Source organism: Pelophylax lessonae, assembly GCF_965119305.1.
Source record: "Pelophylax lessonae genome assembly, chromosome: 4".
In the NCBI taxonomy this organism is placed as follows: Eukaryota; Metazoa; Chordata; class Amphibia; order Anura; family Ranidae; genus Pelophylax; species Pelophylax lessonae.
This window is the reverse complement of record NC_138771.1, coordinates 358025802-358045317: the sequence shown is the minus strand read 5'-3', so window position 1 is coordinate 358045317 and position 19516 is coordinate 358025802. Positions and strand designations below refer to the sequence as shown.

The following is a 19516-nucleotide window of genomic DNA, read 5'->3' as shown; positions in this document are numbered from 1 at the left end:
TTTTATGTGCCCCTCGCACCTCTTGTGTAGCTTTAGCACCCCCTTCATCTCTTTTCCCCCCCATACATTGTCTCAGCACGGCAGCAAAGATGAGGGAAGAACGCTTCCGCCAGATCCTGTGCTTTATGCAGCTGCTAAGAGGGTTCTCTCTGCCCCCTTCTCAGCAGTTGGCAGCAGAAAGGATGACAGAACTCCCCCTACAGATCCTGCTCCTCTGTGTGAAGCCACAGCACCCCCTTGGCTCCGCTCCCCTAATCTCAGCATTCAGTACACTCAGGCAGCTGATTCCAAGCCGCCTTTGTTTTTCCTCCAGACCCTGCACTTTCTGCTTCCCAGTTCTGCCCCCAGCTTTTTCCAGGAAGCAGGTAAGTAGGGTGCACTGTGATGTAAGGGAAGGTTAGGAGCTCTTGACTTCTGATGGCGGGAAGGTTCTTGACATCTGATCTAAAGGTGTGTGTGGGGTGGTGCTCTAGACATCTAGTCTTTCAGATAAAACCGGCCCTTTGAGGACAACCATAATGCCTATATGGCTCGCGATGACATGGAGTTAGACACCCCTGGCTTAAAGTGTTATTAAACCCAGGAGCCTGCATTCACTGTATCTGGTCTCACACCGTACACAGAAAATAGAAATGCAATTATTTTAGTAAATATAAACTGCTAAATACGTTTTCTTAACAACAGTATATAGCAGTTTTTAGACTCCTATAATTGCCAGCAAAGCACTAGTTAAAGCGGAGTTCCGGGCACTAATCGATTTTGTGCCCATCCGCTGGATCTTCTTCACCTGAAAAGGAATTGGATAGCTAGGTATATTTTTTTTTTTTTTTTTTACTCGCCTTGTAATTCTAGATAGGAAATACTCACCTATTCTGCACTTCCCCCCTCTGTGCTGCGGCTCCGCCGTCACTTCCTGTCTTGCGATGATTCCTGGGAGCTGAACGTCATCGCTCCCAGGAATCAATGCAACGGCACCGGCCCCGTTCGTCATTTCCGGGGCGACGCCGCATTCCCTGCTAAACAGCTTCTGGGCATGCCCAGAAGCTGTGGAGGAATGCGGCGCCGCACCGGAAGTGACGAGAAGGGCCGGTGCAGGTGCATTCTGGGAGAAGAAGACACGGAAGAGGACGCAGAAGAGGATCGCGCCGGCTTCAGCTGCCCACAACAGAGATGGCAACGCTGGAGAAGAAATTTTATAAGTGAGTATTTCTTCTTGCAGGTAAGTGCGAACCGGGACAGATCAGAGGCTAGCCATTGTGGAATGTACTAGCCCTGACTGTCCCAGGGGTATGTTTAGTGGAAAAACTTTTTCGTGCCCGGAACTCCGCTTTAAAGCTTGTTGGAAGAGTTTTTTTTATACTGCACTGAGCTGTCCTATCAGCATTCTGGACCCCTGATCCTCTATTTGGACAGTGCTGATCACATGCCCTCTCCGGAGAAAAACAACACTCTAGCAATACACACCAAACTTAGCATGTGCAGTCTGACTCCAGAGGCCCTGTCTTACCCAGACATGTTCTAGATGCACTGAAAGAAGAGGAGGATCTGTGCATACAAGATCAAACTGCCTTTTTACACAATGCAAAGGATTAACCCCTTAAGTTCCACAAACATGCTTTACTGCATCTACAGACTGATTTTACTGTTGTGGGTTTAGTAGCACTTTAAAGCGGTAGTATCCCGCTTTTGGACACTTTTACCTACAGGTAAGCCTATAATAAGGCTTACCTGTAGGTACAAATAATATCTCCTAAACCGGCACGGTTTTGGAGATATTTACAGTGCATGTAGCCGCTCGCGCGAGCGGCGCATGCGCTCTGAAGGTCTGGGGGGACCTTCAATTATGCTTGCCGGAGCTTGCCGGAAAAGTCACTCCCACGCGCATGCGCGGGAGTGACGTCATCGCGGCTCCGGCCAATCATCGCGCCGGAGCCATCTCTTCCGGCCAGTCAGCGCGCCGGAGCCGCCGAACCCGGAAGAGACGGCGAGGGATCATGGCAGCGCCCGCAGCGATGTCCGGGGGTCCGTGTCGGGGCTTCATTTTAAGGTAAGTTACACATAATGGGCTAGTATGCGATGCATACTAGCTCATTATGCCTTTGTCTTGCAGTTTTTTTTTTTTTTATTTTTTTTTTATAGGGTTTACAACCGCTTTAAATGCTGGTCAGTGAAACGTCCATGCAAGAAATGCCTTCAGCGGCTACTCTTTGAATATAAAACCTGATATCACAAAGGGCAAGAATACGCTCCTCCCCCAGAAAAATAGAACTTCTACTCGTATTCCTTCAAACCAACTAAGGGTGCCCCAAGGGGGGAATGTCTGTTGGCCATCTAGTCCAAGGAAATCTCAGACATCTAGGTCCAGAGTGCAATTTTTCAGGGGCTACAAACTGGAGTTTCAGACTCTGCTTCCTCTCTGCTTCATGCTTTTCAACACAAACAAAAGATTTCACAGCACGTTTGCCAGTCTGCAAAACAACTAAATTGACCCTGCCTAACAATTTACGTTAAACAGTGGCTTGGTTTGCATACATTTGCAAATATATTCATAAGGCACAGTGCCCACGTCAAGGCTCCTCTGTATACTGCGGTCCTAACTCTAAGATTTTCAGAGTCTCCTAAGTAGGAACACATATAGCAGTGGATGGATTAAGGGCAGGTTTGCCTGGAGGGAGTCCACCCCTCCTGAAAGGCACAGCAAGAGCACAATTGGAGCAAAGGCACCCAGTGTGTCCCTGCACCCAATTCAACCAACTGCACAAAAAAGTGGCAGCTACCCCAACCTAAAACTAGCCTTTGCACTAAGATGCACATGGAAGGGCGTTGCACATCACAAACAAAGAATTTTCCAGCACACTAACCAGCAAGTCTCCAGGTACTCCTTCCCAGTCCACTAAAAACTCCTATGCTTGCACAGCTTTCCAAACTGTAGAAAGATTTGCTTCTAATTGGAGCAAAAACATGCCCTGTAGCACACTGTAATCTGATCCTCACCTGCTTCTAAGCAGATCTCAGAGTATGTGATGCAGCATATGCTCACACAGCATGGAGAAAAGACCTTGTACTTACTGAGGCAATGGAAAACTTCACTGCAAAAGTAGCAGAGGTTATAAAGACTTTGGAAACCCGTCTTCTTACTGTTTTGTTTCAAATATTGCCAGAAACAAAAACAAAGTGTGTGATTGGCCCAAGCTGGAAAAGGGACGATGTTGGACCAAATGATAGCTTGGTAAAAGTGGCACAACATTGAGTGAGAACATGCTTAACCACTCACCGCATACTAACGTAGATCTACGTCGGCAGACTTTGCGGTGTTATACCGGGATGATGCCTCTAGCTAGATCCCGGTACCGTGGTTAACAGCCGGCGGTCGGCTTTCCGTCGATAACAACCGATGCGGCTCGGGAGCCACTCGATCGTTACCCGGGTGAGCGGGAGACGACGTTCCCCCCCCCCTCCCGCCGCCTTCCGCGACTTTGCTCGAGGCTCCCGTTCCACCAGTAGCCCTGAGCACCCAGCCTGGATGGAGTCCCGATCAAAGCCGGAAACTGCTTCGATCGGGTCTCCGATGACGTAACCCAGAGGCAGCGTCCATGACGTCACTTCCGGGTTACTCTGCTGCAAAGGGCAGCAGTTTTAAAAAACGGCTGTATGCAAAAACGCAGTTTTCTGCTTTTGCATACATGAAATTGTAGTGGAGGGGTCTAGGGTCTTTTAGACCCTCGATCCCTCCATAAAGAGTACCTGTCACTGCATATTGCTCTCACAAGGGATGTTTACATTGCTTGTGACAGCAATAAAAGTGATCAGAGTTTATTTTTTTTTTAAAAAACCTGTAATAAAGTTAAAAAAAAAATAAAATAAATAGGAAAAAAAAATGTTTAGCCGCCCCCGTCACCGTTAGCTTCCGCACAAAAAAAACGTATACGGAAGTCGAGCCGCAAATGCAATCGCTGTTCAAACCACACATGTGAGGTATCGCCGTGATTGCCAGAACGTGAGCGATATTTAAAAAAAAAGAGCTACACTCTAACTCTAAACTGGTAACCGTTAAAAAAATTGAAAGCGTCGCCTATTGAGATCTCTATTGACCGTAGTTTATCGTCATCCCACGGGGAGGCGCAATTTTAAAACGTAACATGTTGGGTATCTATTTACTCAGCGTGACATCATCTTTCACAATATACAAAAAAAATGGGCTAACTTAACTGTTTAGTATTTTTTAAATGCAGTAAAATATGATTTTTAAAAAAAATGGCGTTTTAAAGACCGGTGCGCAAATACCGCGTGACAAAAAATATTGTAATGACCGACATTTTATTCTCCAGAGTCTTTGCTAAAAAAATATATATAATGTTTGGGGGTTCTAAGTAGTTTTCTAGGAAAAATACTGATTTTAACTTGTAAACAAAAAGTGTCCCCGAAATAGGGCTGGGGCTTAAGTGGTTAATGAAGAAGTTGGAAAATATACAGTCTGTTAATACTTTACATTGTTACTCCATACATGAATGAGAAGAATGAAGGAACCTGAAACAAATTATCTGTGTAACAGCTCAGGTAATACCAACAGGGAGCTGAGGCCACGAAAACTGCGACAGCAAATTCTGCCAACCACAAAGGAAAATCCAAAGTTCTTCCCACAGTGTCAAAATTTGGCACTGCAAGAGGCCCAATAATCAAAGAAGTCAACGTTGATCCAAGATGCTGGGGAGGAACCTGAAATCAGAACAAAAGGTGGGCACAAGCATAGAGCAAAAAATGAAATAATTACCATCTACCTAAATGCCATATCATCTGGGCAGCAATGGCTGCGGCAATGCAGAAAGAGTACGTAGGAAATATCAGATAGAGGTAAGACCAGCTGGGAAAGGAAAAGGTAGATGCCAAATACACCAGGCAAATTGAGGGGGCATACGCATTCAAAATAATATGCTTTCCTTTTGACGACCTGTCATTTTCAGAAGAATGCAATGGGATCAAAACAAAGGATTCTGTGAACAGCACATCCTCTGCCGAGTTACCACTAACTGAGCATTTGTCCTCCGCAACAAGTGCACTTATCCTAAATGTGCCAAAGAATGCCCAAGAAAAGGCAACTCGAAACAAGAGGGCCCTAAATGCAGAAATAGACAGAGGGCAAAATGAAGAGGATGTTGATTTAAAATGTGCACAGAAAACCGGTACTGAGAATCAGGGAAGCGACTCAATCTTTCCAACCCTTCAAAACCCTCCAAAAAAAACCCCCAGGAGATGTCCTCGCAGCTGAATAGTCTGAACCAAAACAATACAGCAGACAGACCGGTACCCACCATCAAACCAGCCACAACTTTATCTTGCAGGTAAATGAGGTAGGAGAAAAGAGCCAGGCGCCTGTTCCGTGGGGAGGAAAGGGAGAGCTCATTGCTAAGTGAAGGGACCCATTCATGCCAAATTTTCCAGCAGGTTATCCAAGAGTTCTGGGAGGGGAGGCACGAACGGGGACTCACAGGAGACAGAAACCAGAGTCCACAAAAAAAACGTTCGACAAGGAAGACCCACAGCCATTGAAGCCAAAGAGGAGAAGTGGTCGCATTTTGAACAAGAGGACAAATCAGCAATTGAATTAGCTACACCTGAAACCAAACAGTCAACTAAAGACACCCAAGCACCAAAAAAACACAACAGGGAGAACAAAGGTGGAGAGCGTGCAGAGAGGCAGTTAAACTCGCCTATTCTGCAATTTTTTCTCTGATAATACCAATGTCCCTGCAATAAGAAAAGGCTCTAACAGCAATGTGTTATAACCCTGAGGAAGACACGTTAGTCCCTGTGTCGTCACGTGTAGGGGAGAAGCCAAGGTTGTGTCAGGGATCAGATCGTGTAGCAGTGAGAGGAACGCTGATATCTGGACTTAACAGCGAGCGTCCCATTAAGCTTCTCTGTCGGTGTGCCTGTGATCTTTATATTTGGCTTGGATAGTCTGGTGCACTTCAGCACTTGGCAAATGTGAGTGTTCTACCTTATTTATTTATTTTTTACTACCTTATTTTTTAATAAAGATATGTTTTTATCAACGGCACTTGCACCATGGGTATATGTTTTCTTTTCCCCATGCATAAGAGCTGGTGTACTCATTAAAGCCAGATTGGGAGTCAGAGCATTGGAGGGGTTTACCCACCCTTTCCCTGCTGGAATATTTTATGCTGTCATTGACCAAGCGTAATCGCGAGGTCACACTCCATGAGATGGGAACACACCTTGTGGGGGGTTACACGAGTGAAGGTGAAACATCCAACTAACCGCTTTGTGAATTACAGCTCACGGATTGTCCTTTTATATTTTGTGCACTGGTGATTGGGGACTTTTTATTTCAATTTGTTCACAGACTATATTTGTGTTATCATTTTACATCACTTGCTTGTTATTTTATGGATTTTATCCACGAATGATGATATATAATTTTTTTTTTTTTCCCGAAAAATGTAAAGCTTTATTGAGAAACAGTCAAATACAAGTTTAAGTGTACAACAGTGTAACCAATCCGGTCAACATTCTCTGTGGTTAGGTGTATAATATAGAACATACAGTCAGGTCCATAAATATTGGGACATTGATACAATTCTAATCTTTTTGGCTCTATACACCACCACAATGGATTTGAAATGAAACAAACAAGATGTGCTTTAACTGCAGACTTTCAGCTTTAATTTGAGGGTATTTACATCCAAATCAGGTGAACGGTGTAGGAATTAAAACAGTTTGTATATGTGCCTCCCACTTTTTAAGGGACCAAAAGTAATGGGACAGATTAACAATCATAAATCAAACTTTCACTTTCTAATGCTTGGTTGCAAATCCCTTGCAGTCAATTACAGCCTGAAGTCTGGAACGCATAGACATCACCAGACGCTGGGTTTCATCCATGCTGTGCCAGGCATCTACTGTAACTGTCTTCAGTTCCTGTTTGTTGTTGGGGCATTTTCCCTTCAGTTTTGTCTTCAGCAAGTGAAATGCATGCTCAATCGGATTCAGGGTGACAGCTCTTTGGATCTCATATGGAGAGTTGACAACAACAGATTCCAAATGAAAATAGCACACTTGAAATTAACTCTGGACCTTTTATCTGCTCCTGGTAAATGGGATAATGAGGGAATAACACACACCTGGCCATGGAACAGCTGAGCAGCCAATTGTCCCATTACTTACTGTCCCTTAAAAAGTGGGAGGCACATATACAAACTGTTGTAAATTCTACACCTTTCACCTGATTTGGATGTAAATACCCTTTAAATTAAAGCTGAAAGTCTGCAGTTAAAGCACATCTTGTTTGTTTCATTTCAAATCCATTGTGGTGGTGTATAGAGCCAAAAGAATAGAATTGTGTCAATGTCCCAAAATTTATTGGCCTGACTGTAGTTCTGTACATAACAAATCAACAAAACAAAGCAGGGTATAGTTGGCTTAATCATAGATGTCGAAGAAGAGATATGGTTATATAATCTCAATTTAGGAAATGAAATGCAAAACATCATAGACCCTGGGAGAATGAGTAAATGTTCAAAAAGTGCTCTTAGATCTAATTATACAACAAATGGAGTTGGGCCCTTGAGGCCAGTCACCGTGAAAGAAAATGCCAAAGCTATAGGAGCCGAATGCATCCATGTAAACACTCCATCTGTGAGTTCAGCATTTCCTCCATTTATCAACAAGAATGACTATTAGAGTGTGAGAAGGACATTATGATGTGTATCTGATATATGTTTCATAGCCCACATTAGACACCCACAAATGATACTGCTCATTAGAAGTATGCAAATGCAAAAACAAGATAGCTCCAAAAAAGATTAAAGTTGGAGTGTCCCAGAGTCCCTTGCGAATTTAAACAAGGACAGAAGCTAATTTAACCCCGGGAGGTTGACAGATTACCACACCAAGTGAGGAAACCCACAAAAGGTGTTAGGGAGGCAGACCTAAGTCCAATTCTATCTCAGTTTTGTCAGCTACTACTGATTCAAACTGTAGAGCAGATTTTAAATTAGCAGACATAGTAGGCTCATCTGATGGAATAAAGGGGATGCAAAACCCCTGATCAAATCCCAATTGTAATTGTTTACCTATACAGCACAGAAAAATTACAAAAAGTAGGGCAGAAAAATGACTCCTTACTCATGATAGACCCTGGCCCCAAATATCCATGCAAAGCAATTCTGCATAGCACAGGAAAACACAGACATGCTATAAATACTAGTAGCCTCAGAGGTGCTTTGTTGGTGGAGTTAGGAGTTGGCTTGCCTTCAGATAATGGTTGCAGCAACAGTGATGGGGTTTTCTGACAAGTAAAAATTAAATGGGTAAACAAGGCACAAGGAACAAATTCACTAGTCACTGGGGTTTAAATGGTAAAATCGTTCTTGTATGACTGTTAGTATTTACTTTTAATAAGTTGATTTTCTTGTCTATAAAGGTATATTAAAGCCTTAGAAACTTTGCGTCAGGTGAGGCAGAAGCAAGGCCAACGGGTGAAAGAATGTCAAGCAGAGCTGAAGTATCTAAAACAGAATAAAGAGAAAGCAAGAGAAATCCAAGACCAGCTTCGGAGTAAAGAGGCCCAGCTAGCAGCCTCTAAAGAGAATGTGAAGTCTATTGATAACCAGCTTGAACCACTCAAAGTAAGTCATAATAATAGAATGATAAAATGAGGGACAGTGTTGCAGCTCAGGATCCCAGACACAATTGTCACTTTAGTAAGTACCTGAAAAAGGCCTTCATGACAGGATCTTCAGGTATAATTTTAAAGTCTAACTCCACCTTTTAGACCACATTACATTTTACTACCATCATTAAGGTGTAACACGTGGCATAGTTGCAAGAGCCCTTCCCCGACAGCATGCTTCTTCTCGTGGTTTTCTCAGCAGCAGCTGTCAATTTTGCCTTTGCCAGTTCCTCCAGCTTATTAACTGAAACGTTTTACCTCAGTGTGGACAAGTTGCACCTGTGATCCACAGATCTCAAGCAACTTCTTTTTGAAGGAGGTCATAGCCACTTTCCTGGAACAGGAAAGATTTCAGAGTTTCTAGTTATAGCTGTTCCCAAGGCAAAAGGTGACATTCTCCCTCAATACTAGATCTACACACTCTTAATAGATTCTTTCAGATTCAAACAATCTGTATGGAATCCACTCAGCCTTGGCCGTTGCTTCCCTTCACCTGTGAGATTTCCTGGACTCTGCACATAAAGTATGCTTAGTTGCACATCCCCATCTTTCCAGCACATTAATGCTACCTGCAATTTACTGCAGCCACACAACTTTACCAAATTGTTGCATTTCTCTTTGGTTTGTCCATTGCATCATGGGTCCACACCAATATTCTTGCCCCTGTTCTCGCTTAGCTTTCCCCTCAGGTCATCCCCATGGTCGAATATCTGGGTGATTTCACCTGGAGGGAGTATCAGGGCCTAATCGTGGATTTAGCCCTGTTCAGGATCTTCCTCCCCTTCCTGATAAGCTCCGGTCTCCATTCCTAGGCCTGTACCCTATTTTGTGATTTCTCCGCAAAATAAAGCATAGAGACATGGATGAGTTGGCTTTGAATATTAAAAATAAATTAATGCGTTATATCCAAATAGTGCAATCATGAATAATCATATGGTAAATAACGTGGCATGAAAACAATTAAACATGCAGCAAATAAAATATGAGCAAAATATATCATTAAAACAATGTAAAATAATCATTCATATAAAAGTGATATAATGAAGTAGGTGTACAAACCAGTGTTGGGTAACCTTAAAGTCCTTTCAATTAAAAAGTGCTTTTCAATAATAAACAAGAGTGCCCAAAAAGTGCAAAAAGGTGTATAAATAACGTTGATTGATGAAATCCACCACCAAGCACCAACACAGCATACGCTTCTTACCAGATAGCGTGGACCATAAATTATAATGGTCTTAAAAGCACAAAGCAACCCGGCATCCGATATAGACGGTGGCTCCTCAGCAGCATCTCCGAATAGATCGGGAATAAAATAAATTAATAACCATAGTGAAACTTGTTAACGTTTAAGTCCTTTTATTTAAAACATTTAATTAATTTTAAATATTTAAGAAGTACCTTCAATAAGTTGTAAACCGGCACAAACAAGTCAAAACCAGCAGTCTGTCAGCTCATGAGAAAGGAACGCTCTGAGTAACAGCTAAACAACCGTGATGTCTTCAGTAACAGCCAAAGCTGATGCGTTTCGTTGTCTGTGACGTCTTCCCAGGGGCAGGCCGAACGTCAGATATGTGATCTGGTAAGAAGCATTGCTAAGTGTTGGTGCTTGGTGGTGGATTTCATCAAATTCATTTATACGCCTTTTTGCACTTTTTGGACACTTGTTTATTATTAAAAAGGACTTTTTTTTTTTTTTTTTTTAAGGTCACCTAATGTTGGATATGGCACCTATTTCATTATATCACTTTTATATCATTGATTTTTTTACATTGTTTTAATGATATATTTTTATATTTCATATTTTATTTACTGCAGGTTTAATTGTTTTCATGCCACATTATTTACCATATGAATATTCATGATTGCACTATTTGGATTTAGTGCCGCTTATTTACATTAATTTTTTACAGCTGGTATCATAGTTGTGTGTTAAGTGGCTGCTCACCTTTTCGCTCTTTCTACTTGACCTAGCGTGGATTTTATCCTGTTTTATATTAAAAATGAATTAAATAGCATTTTTGCTTTGTGGTGCTCAGATGCAGTTTAGTTCCACTTTAATGTCAAAGGAAGGGGGCGGGGGTCGCCAGACATGGAACTTCTGGCTTTTAGGTTTAATAACAAATTGGGCTAATTTATTGCCAGGAATAGATTATAAGGCCTTCACAGTAAACTCTGCTTACTGCATGAGTTTAGTTTAGTCTGCTTAATGCCTTGCTTCCGCGGAAGCTTCTTCCTCATCTTCTCAAAAGGATCGAGATGAAGGTGCTCCAGTGGTGCGCATTGCACCGAACTGGCAGACTCTCTCTGTAGGCCCTGCCAGATCATCTGCATCTTCAACCCAAAGGACCAGTTTACCATCCTGCTTCTCCACTGCTGGCTTTAATGGCTTTACTGTTGAAGGTTCGGGTCTCAAGATACAGGGGCCTATTGAGTACTCCTAAAGACTAGGAAATCAACTTATCGTAAAGTTTACTACTCCTCGTGCAAAGTCAGCAACTTTGGCAGGTGTGGGGGCTGAAAAATCTCCTAATACAGTTATGCTGCATGTCTACAAAGTGTCATGTACTTCTAAATGGCCAAAGGATGAAAACTGAAAGCAGTAGAGAGTGGCGCCAGCTTAGTGTAGCATTAGGTTTAATAAATAAATAAATTACATAGTAACTCACTTATAGATGAGGGTAAATCGGTGTAGTAAGGGTTCATCTGTTTCCATCTGGATTGGTGCAGCGCCGGGTGGAAGCAGAGTGTAAGCGTTCCGGTGGGGAGGCTGGTTGTTGGCAGCTGTGTCCCGCAGGACAGAGGCGGTGGAGGACTCGCGGCCGTGTTCTGAATTCCTGCTTCCGACCTGATGACGTCCCATCCATTTAGATGAGAGAACAGGAGGTGCGTGCATTCAGAGCATCCTTGCTCCTTCGTCAGGCTGTACAGGGGCCATCTTTAGTCAGGGAATATATACCCTGTTAAGTGGACAGGTGTCAGAACGGGACAGGGCCCAGAAAGCAGGCCGGGATACAATTAAAAAATGAGATAGCATCAGTCTTTGTATTCCAGATGAAACAAAAAGAAACAAATGTCCTAAAATATGGCAAATGAGGTGGGAAGAGAGAGCAACACCAAAGAAAAGCACAATTGGGAAATGGAAAGTCCAAAAAATAAAAATTTAAATGATGAAAGTAAGAGAAAATCAAAATAAAAGAGGAGTAAATAGATATATAAAGCTGAAAGAAAAAGTATGTGAACCCTTTGGAATGATATAGATTTCTGCACAAATTGGTCATAAAATGTGATCTGATCATCATCTAAGTCACAACAATAGACAATCACAGTCTGCTTAAACTAATAACACAGAAAGAATGAAATGTTGCCATGTTTTTATTGAACACACCATGTAAACATTCACTGTGCAGGTGGAAAAAGTATGTGAACCCCTAGACTAAAGACATCTCCAAGAGCTAATTGGAGTGAGATGTCAGCCAACTGGAGTCCAATCAATGAGATGAGATTGGAGGTGTTGGTTACAGCTGCCCTGCCCTATAAAAAACACACACCAGTCCTGGGTTTGCTTTTCACAAGAAGTATTGCCTGATGTGAATGATGCCTCGCACAAAAGAGCTCTCAGAAGACCTACGATTAAGAATTGTTGACTTGCATAAAGCTGGAAAGGGTTATAAAAGTATCTCCAAAAGCCTTGCTGTTCATCAGTCCACGGTAAGACAAATTGTCTATGAATGGAGAAAGTTCAGCACTGCTGCTACTTTCCCTAGGAGTGGCCGTCCTGTAAAGATGACTGCAAGAGCACAGCACAGACTGCTCAATGGGGTGAAGAAGAATCCTAGAGTATCAACTAAAGACTTACAAAAGTCACTGGCAAATGCTAACATCCCTGTTAGCGAATCTACAATACGTAAAACATTAAACAAGAATAGATTTCATTGGAGGATACCCCAGAGGAAGCCACTGCTGTCCAAACAAAACATTGCTGCATGTTTACAGTTTGCACAAGAGCACCTGGATGTTCCACAGCAGTACTGGCAAAATATTCTGTGCACAGATGAAACCAAAGTTGAGTTGTTTGGAAGAAACACTATGTGAGGCGAAAAAGAGGCACAGCACACCAACATCAAAACCTCATCCCAACTGTGAAGTATGGTGGTGGGGGCATCATGGTTTGGGGCTGCTTTGCTGCGTCAGGGCCTGGACGGATTGCTATCATCGAAGGAAAAATGTATTCCTAAGTTTATCAAGACATTTTGCAGGAGAACTTAAGGCCAACAGAAGATGGGTGTTGCAACAGGACAATGACCCAATGCATATAGGTATATCAACAACAGAATGGCTTAAACAGAAGAAAATACGCCTTCTGAAGTGGCCCAGTCAGAGTCCTGACCTCAACCCGATTGAGATGATGTGGCATGACCTCAAGAAAGCGATTCACACCAGACATCCCAAGAATATTGCTGAACTGAAACAGTTCTGTAAAGAGGAATGGTCAAGAATTACTCCTGACCATTGTGCACATCTGATCTGCAACTACAGGAAATGTTTGGTTGAAGTTATTGCTGCCAAAGGAGGTTCAACTAGTGTTGTGAAAAATGGAATTGTGGACATTTCTTTAGTTAAATAGTCATAATGTCTCCCAGTGTCGAGTTTTACCGATAATCGCTATTTACAGTGATTATCGCTTTAACTGTCATTGCAGGAAAAACTTGTTAGTGAAAACCTTCCATCGGATGAGATGGCACAATACTAGTAGCAAAGAGAGTCCATCGCACAGATCTACATCCGCAGTTCGGGGCCCTGTACTGCTGAGATATGTTTGTGATATGGAAATTCTTATCATTTTACCAAGATTAATAGATGGCACCTTTTAGTCACATTCAATCAATGTGACTGAGGGGCTGCTGCTATTATCTTATGCAGATAAAACCTCATCAACTGGAACAAATAGAATGGTCACTATCAAATATGCTTTATATATGAATCATGTTTGATGAAGACCCACTAACAGGTAATGGATCCATGTTTATGATTTGACATGAATGAACAATGAAAAGCCATGTGCTCCTTGTGGCAGTTGAGCCCTTTGTTCACTCGTGTCCATTCATGGGCATGTACTCCACAGTTTCTATTGTGTTTTTTTAATGTATACATGTTCTGTGATTGGTGGTCTTGAAGGCACTCCCTTTTTTCACTTGCTGTAAATAAACCAAGCCCTGCCCTGAGAGGGACACAGAAGACACAGGAAGGCTCACACACTCTTACACACACACACACACACACACACAAGTTCACACAGCCATTCATCCATGCAGACACACAGAAACTCTTACACACAAACACTTGCTCTTATCCACACACACACATACATACCAAGAGAGAGACCTGGCAGATGGCATCGAAATTACCCAGCGTGTCTGTTCCATTTTTTGTCGCCGAGCGCTTGGAAAATCCTTATGCAAAACAGCGGTACAATTGTACTTTTCAGTACAAGCTATTAATAATGTTTGGTGCGTATTAATCTTCCGCGCATTAAGCGGGTTTCTGTGCTCCAAGCCCTATTAATTTCCACGACAACTAGTTATTAAATCCAAGGGTTCAAATACTTTTTCCACCTGCACTGTGAATGTTTACATGGTGTGTTCAATAAAAACATGGCAACATTTCATTCTTTGTGTGTTATTAGTTTAAGCAAACTGTGATTGTCTATTGTGACTTAGATGATGATCAGATCACATTTTAAGACCAATTTGTGCAGAAATCATATCATTCCAAAGGGTTCACATACTTTTTCTTGCAGCTGTATGTGTATATGGATGAAGAGAGAAAAAATATAGAACAAATATAGTCTCTACCTACCTCATTTGCCATATTTTAGGACATTTGCATCTTTTTGTTTCATCCGGAATACAAAGACTGATGCCATCTCATTTTTTAATTGTATCCCGGCCTGCTTTCTGGGCCCGACCCCGTCCTGACACCTGTCCACTTAACAGGGTATATATTTTCTGCCTAAAGATGGCCTCTGTATAGCCTGACGAATAAGCACGGATGCTCTGAATGCACGCACCTCCTGTTCTCTCATCTATCCAGATGTGACGTAATCGGGCCGGAAGCAGGAATTCAGAACACGATCGCGGGTCCTCCACCGCCGCCAACCTGCGAAACACAGCTGCCAACAACCAGCCTCCCCACCGGAATGCTTACACTCCGCTTCCACCCGGCACTGCACCCATCCAGATGGAAACAGATGAACTTTTACTACACCGATTTGCCCTTGTCTATAAGTGAGTTACTATGTAATTTGTTTATTTATTTAACCTAATGCAACACTAAGCTGGTGCCACTCTCTCCTGCTTTCTGTTCTCCAGAGCCCCTCCTTGCTCCAGCTGGCAGCCGCTGAATGTTGCCATCTCCACCACAGATTGGAGCCTACTACACCCCTCTCCACATATCCCCATTACCACCCACCTATACTAGTAGAGCGCCATGATACACTAAAGGATGAAAACTAACACAGATCAGTTTCTTTGTTTTGTGTGGTCAGTTTAGAGCAAGGAAGAAAGGTGACTGGCAGGAACAGCCAGGTATTTAAGATGGAAGAAGTACAGAAAAATCACAGACTATGACTTCTAAAATACACATGGGACAACACAGATAGGAAAAAACATTTAGGGTAACGTACACTTTTGAAGGTCAATTTTTGGCCCTAGCCATTTTTTTTTTCAAAAGGCTTCTTGCCTCTTATTCTTTGAAGAAAGGATTAATACAGTGTGACTCAAATCCTTTCCCCAGTGCGTTCCATAATAGCCCCATGAGATCTCAGCCTGATTCTGTTTGCTTTGCAAAAAATATCCTTTGAACCTATCAGGGATATCCCTTTGTCTACCCTCACTCCTAAGGTTGCCTTTCTTGTTATCACCACTACTAGGTAAGTTAGCAGCCTTATCCTGTAAGAGTCCTTCCTAGCATTACACAGGGATAATGTTTTCTTGAGGTCTAAGGTCTCCTGTCTTCTGAAGGTGATTTTTTCCTTCCACCCTATGCAATCTAGGTGGATTAGGCATTTCATCATTCTAGCCTAAAGTTTAAAATATTGGATTCCACAGAAAATCCCGGGACCCTCACATCAGAACAAGACCTGCTGTGTGTAGACAAGTGGCAGTCTCAGGCTGGACCCTTGCCAGACCATGCCCCCAACTTGTTTCACTCCGCTCACTGGAGCTTACATAATGAGTTTCTGGGATCTTCTGCTTTTATCTGTTATTGTCTGAAGCGTGGGCGGGCTCCATCCCAGCCAGCACTCACAGCAGCAGGCACAGGACTACACCTCCTAGCAGCCTGAGTGGCTCACATACATACCATGGGTTTGCATTCCATTCAGTACATCCTGTCAGAGCACATTCTACCAGATCCGTTCGTGCTCTGTGGGCTTTTTAGCATCAGATATCGGTTTCCTAGATTTGCAAAGCAGCAACTTGGTCTTCTGTTTGCAAGTTTATAGTAGTTGTAAAGGATGAACGTTTTTTACCTTAATGCATTCTATGCATTATAGTTACGGTATATATAATATAATTAGTGAATAAGGGATATAGGATCATTAGAGGATGAGTTATGGCTTAAAGCCCAGCAGAGATTGCCTCAACTTTCCATATCTCCCTACTTGACACTCATACAATTGTTTCTAATACATAGGCTGTACTGGACTTCCCTACGAAAGTACCACTTCTCCTTTAGAGACTCCTTGGTATACTCTAGGTATCGCAAGGGACTAGAGGATCTTATACTCATGTTTTGGGGAGGCCTGAAACTGGTCCAATACTACCAAGATGTGTTTTTACCAATTGTGTATAATCTTCATTACCCTCCTGATCCGAAGATGGATTACTGAAACTCCCTGTTGATGATCTCTAAAACACTATACGTTGCTGAGAAAATAACACAACATTGGCAATTTCCCAAACCACCTTCAACCTGCCTAATAAGGTAAATTCCATCCTTTATCTAAATACTTTAACTTATACCTAAAAAGGCAGTTGGGAGTGAATGAGCCAGCCCTTCCCACCCTCTCCACAGCCCAGTGCTCCAGTGGGTGCTGGAGGGGCAGAGCAGAGGGCCGCTCACTGACAGTCACGGCTCTCTGTCCAGAGCAGAGGGGGAGAACCTAGCGATCAGCAGTGTTTGGTCACTTCCCTCTCGGTAGAGCCGGCAGGGGACAAATGTAGCATCCTTTATAATTTTTTTTTTTTTTTTTAATTCCCAAACTTCTCTTTTGAGTCATTTAAGGACCGCACAATAAAGCAGTTTGTGTTCTCCATTTATTGGCTATAATCATGCAGAGTAGAAATCCATTTATGGCTCCTGCCAGTGAAAACAAATCAGTATTTCTTAGCATTACTGCTTTATATTAAACCTACTTACAGTTTTGAAAGTAACATCAGTTTTGTTTTCTTTTAAACTGATTTTGTAATTTATTATGATCATTGTAAAGTTTGTCATTTTTTTTTTAGTAAACTATTGTTTGATTATAGAGTCGGTTGGCGGAAATTCAGAAAAACCTTTCTAAAGTAATGAAGCTGGATAATGATATAAAAGCTTTGGAAAGCAGAAAAAAGAACATGGAAAAGGACAATCAGGATTTAGAAGATAAAATAGAGAAGGTTTGTCAAAAATGTGTTTGAAAAATATATATTGACAAAGTACATACAATCATTATTATTCCTAGGGTCATGGATAAGTTTACCTTTATTAGCGTGCGTGTTACGACTAGCAAATATGCATTTTATATTTTTTGATATATCATTTTTGGTTGATTTGTTTTCAGATTTTTCAGGGGACAGATGAAGAGCTTAACGAGATGTACCACAACCATCAGAAGACTGTAAGAGACAAGGAAAGGAAGCTCAATGATAACCAGCGTGAGCTGGACCGAGTAGTTAAAGACTGCCAGAGACTGAACCGAGAAAAGGGGGAACTGCTGGTCCAGCAAGGTAATTTGCTGCACGTTTCTTTCAGAATTTATGAATCAGTTGAAATATAGAATATTGAAATCTAATGCATCTACTTCATCATTAATGTCCTACAGTTGAAGACATTGTGTGAAGGGGAAATCCAAAACCAAGTATAAAGGAAAAAGGGCGCTCAGTGTTAGGTCATAGCCTTACATAGAATACAGTGATAGCGTAAAATCAATTGGTAAAAAACATATAAGGTAATGATACAATGCAAATCAATATGAAAAAGTCTAATGTGACAATTCCCCACACCAAAATGGGTACTTCTAAATAAATGTGTCTTCTGATTTCTTCACCTCGAGTGCTCAAAAGATAGATGGCAACTCACCAGAGGTGTTTGACCCCTTTTTGCAGAAAGTGTTCCGCTATTGAAAAACCAAATTGTTCTTCAGATAACCGCCACTCCACTCCAGAAATCCCTCAGGATCCATCTAAAATGTAGGAAAATACTCCACAGGAGACACAGAGAAGAACTTCATAGTGTAGTATGTTTATTTAATACTTAAAAACAAATGCATAAAAAAGTTGCACTCACATGTATTCGTGCCTGTGTCCCGGCACTAGATGTATACAGCATGTGCAGATGGACCTGTCAGTCCAGCGCTGATGCGCAGTTTACACCTCGCTCTCAATGGTAGGCCTGATGAGAAGTCACATGGGACCTGGAAGTGATAAATCCCCCGCTCCGACGTACCTTTCACCGTACTTGGCGTCTTCAGAAAGTTGTGTGAAGGGGGCGTTAATATTTTGGCCTGCGCTGCTGGCCATGTGATTTGTGGACTATGAGGAATTAGGAGGCATCTTCCCAAAATGGCACAGTATGTGCTTTCCATAAGTTTTAGGAAACGTAAAGTATAACTAAAGGAAAAACTTTTTTTTTTTACTTTTGGATAGAGTGGAGAGGGATTAGAACACCTGTAAGTTTTCATTGCTGTCTGGGCCTCAGTTAGGAAGATTCACCCTCTCTATTTGTCCTGTTTACCATTATCATTGAAAGTGAAAGTAAAAAAAAATCCCAAATTTTGGTTTGTCCCCAAAAAAGTAATAGAGAGGAAATCTTCCAATGGGGACACTAGTTTTGGTGACCTGGGGGTCCCCAAGAAAATCCCTATATTTGCAGGAATGTTTGGCTATGGGACAGGAAATGAAAGGAAATGTCTACAATGGGACAAAGATGGCAAAAATAAACCTTACTGGGGTTTTAACCCTCCCTTACTCTATCCAAAATGATAAAAAAAAAAGTTTTGCCTACTTCAAAGAGGTTGTAAACCTCAGAAAAAAAACAAACCTGTAAGTCAACGGCATAATGAGCTAGTATGCATTGCTTACTGGCTCATTATGAAATACCTTTGAATGAAGCCCTTTCAGTGGCGCCCACTCAATGATGAGACGGCTGATATCTTCCCTAGTCTTTCCTCTGGGTTTGCGGGCTCCGGCGCTGTGAGTGGCCGGAGCCGCGACAACGTGCGGGAGTCACTGTGTATGACACTACGTCATTGGCTGCATGCTCTCTGAATATCTCCTAAACTGTGCAAGTTTATGAGATATTCACAGTACCTACAAGTAAACCTTCTAGGCTTACCTGTAGGTACAAATGGTGTAACACAGGTTACAACCACTTTAAGCTTATTAACAACTTCAAGTCCAGACACTTTCACCTCCTTCCAGTGCAGACAAATTTTCAGCTTTCAGGACTGTCACGCTTGGCATGACATATAGTCCTAGTGTACTGACTAGCTCATTTCTTGAGGCCCCAAAATGCCAGGACAGTAGAAATACCCCCAAATGACCCATTTTTGAAAAATAAACAATC

The 19516-nt window shown here is 42.2% G+C and overlaps 1 protein-coding gene across 1 annotated transcript in view; it reads left to right on the top strand.

Moving 5' to 3' along the window:
- RAD50 (RAD50 double strand break repair protein) overlaps positions 1 to 19516 on the top strand; it is a 549855-nt gene that overhangs the window by 150178 nt on the left and 380161 nt on the right. The window contains exons 6-8 of the mRNA XM_082256750.1: positions 8444 to 8648; positions 17221 to 17349; positions 17514 to 17679. Coding sequence (XP_082112876.1) covers positions 8444 to 8648; positions 17221 to 17349; positions 17514 to 17679 — 500 coding nt within the window. The remainder of the gene's footprint in view (positions 1 to 8443; positions 8649 to 17220; positions 17350 to 17513; positions 17680 to 19516) is intronic.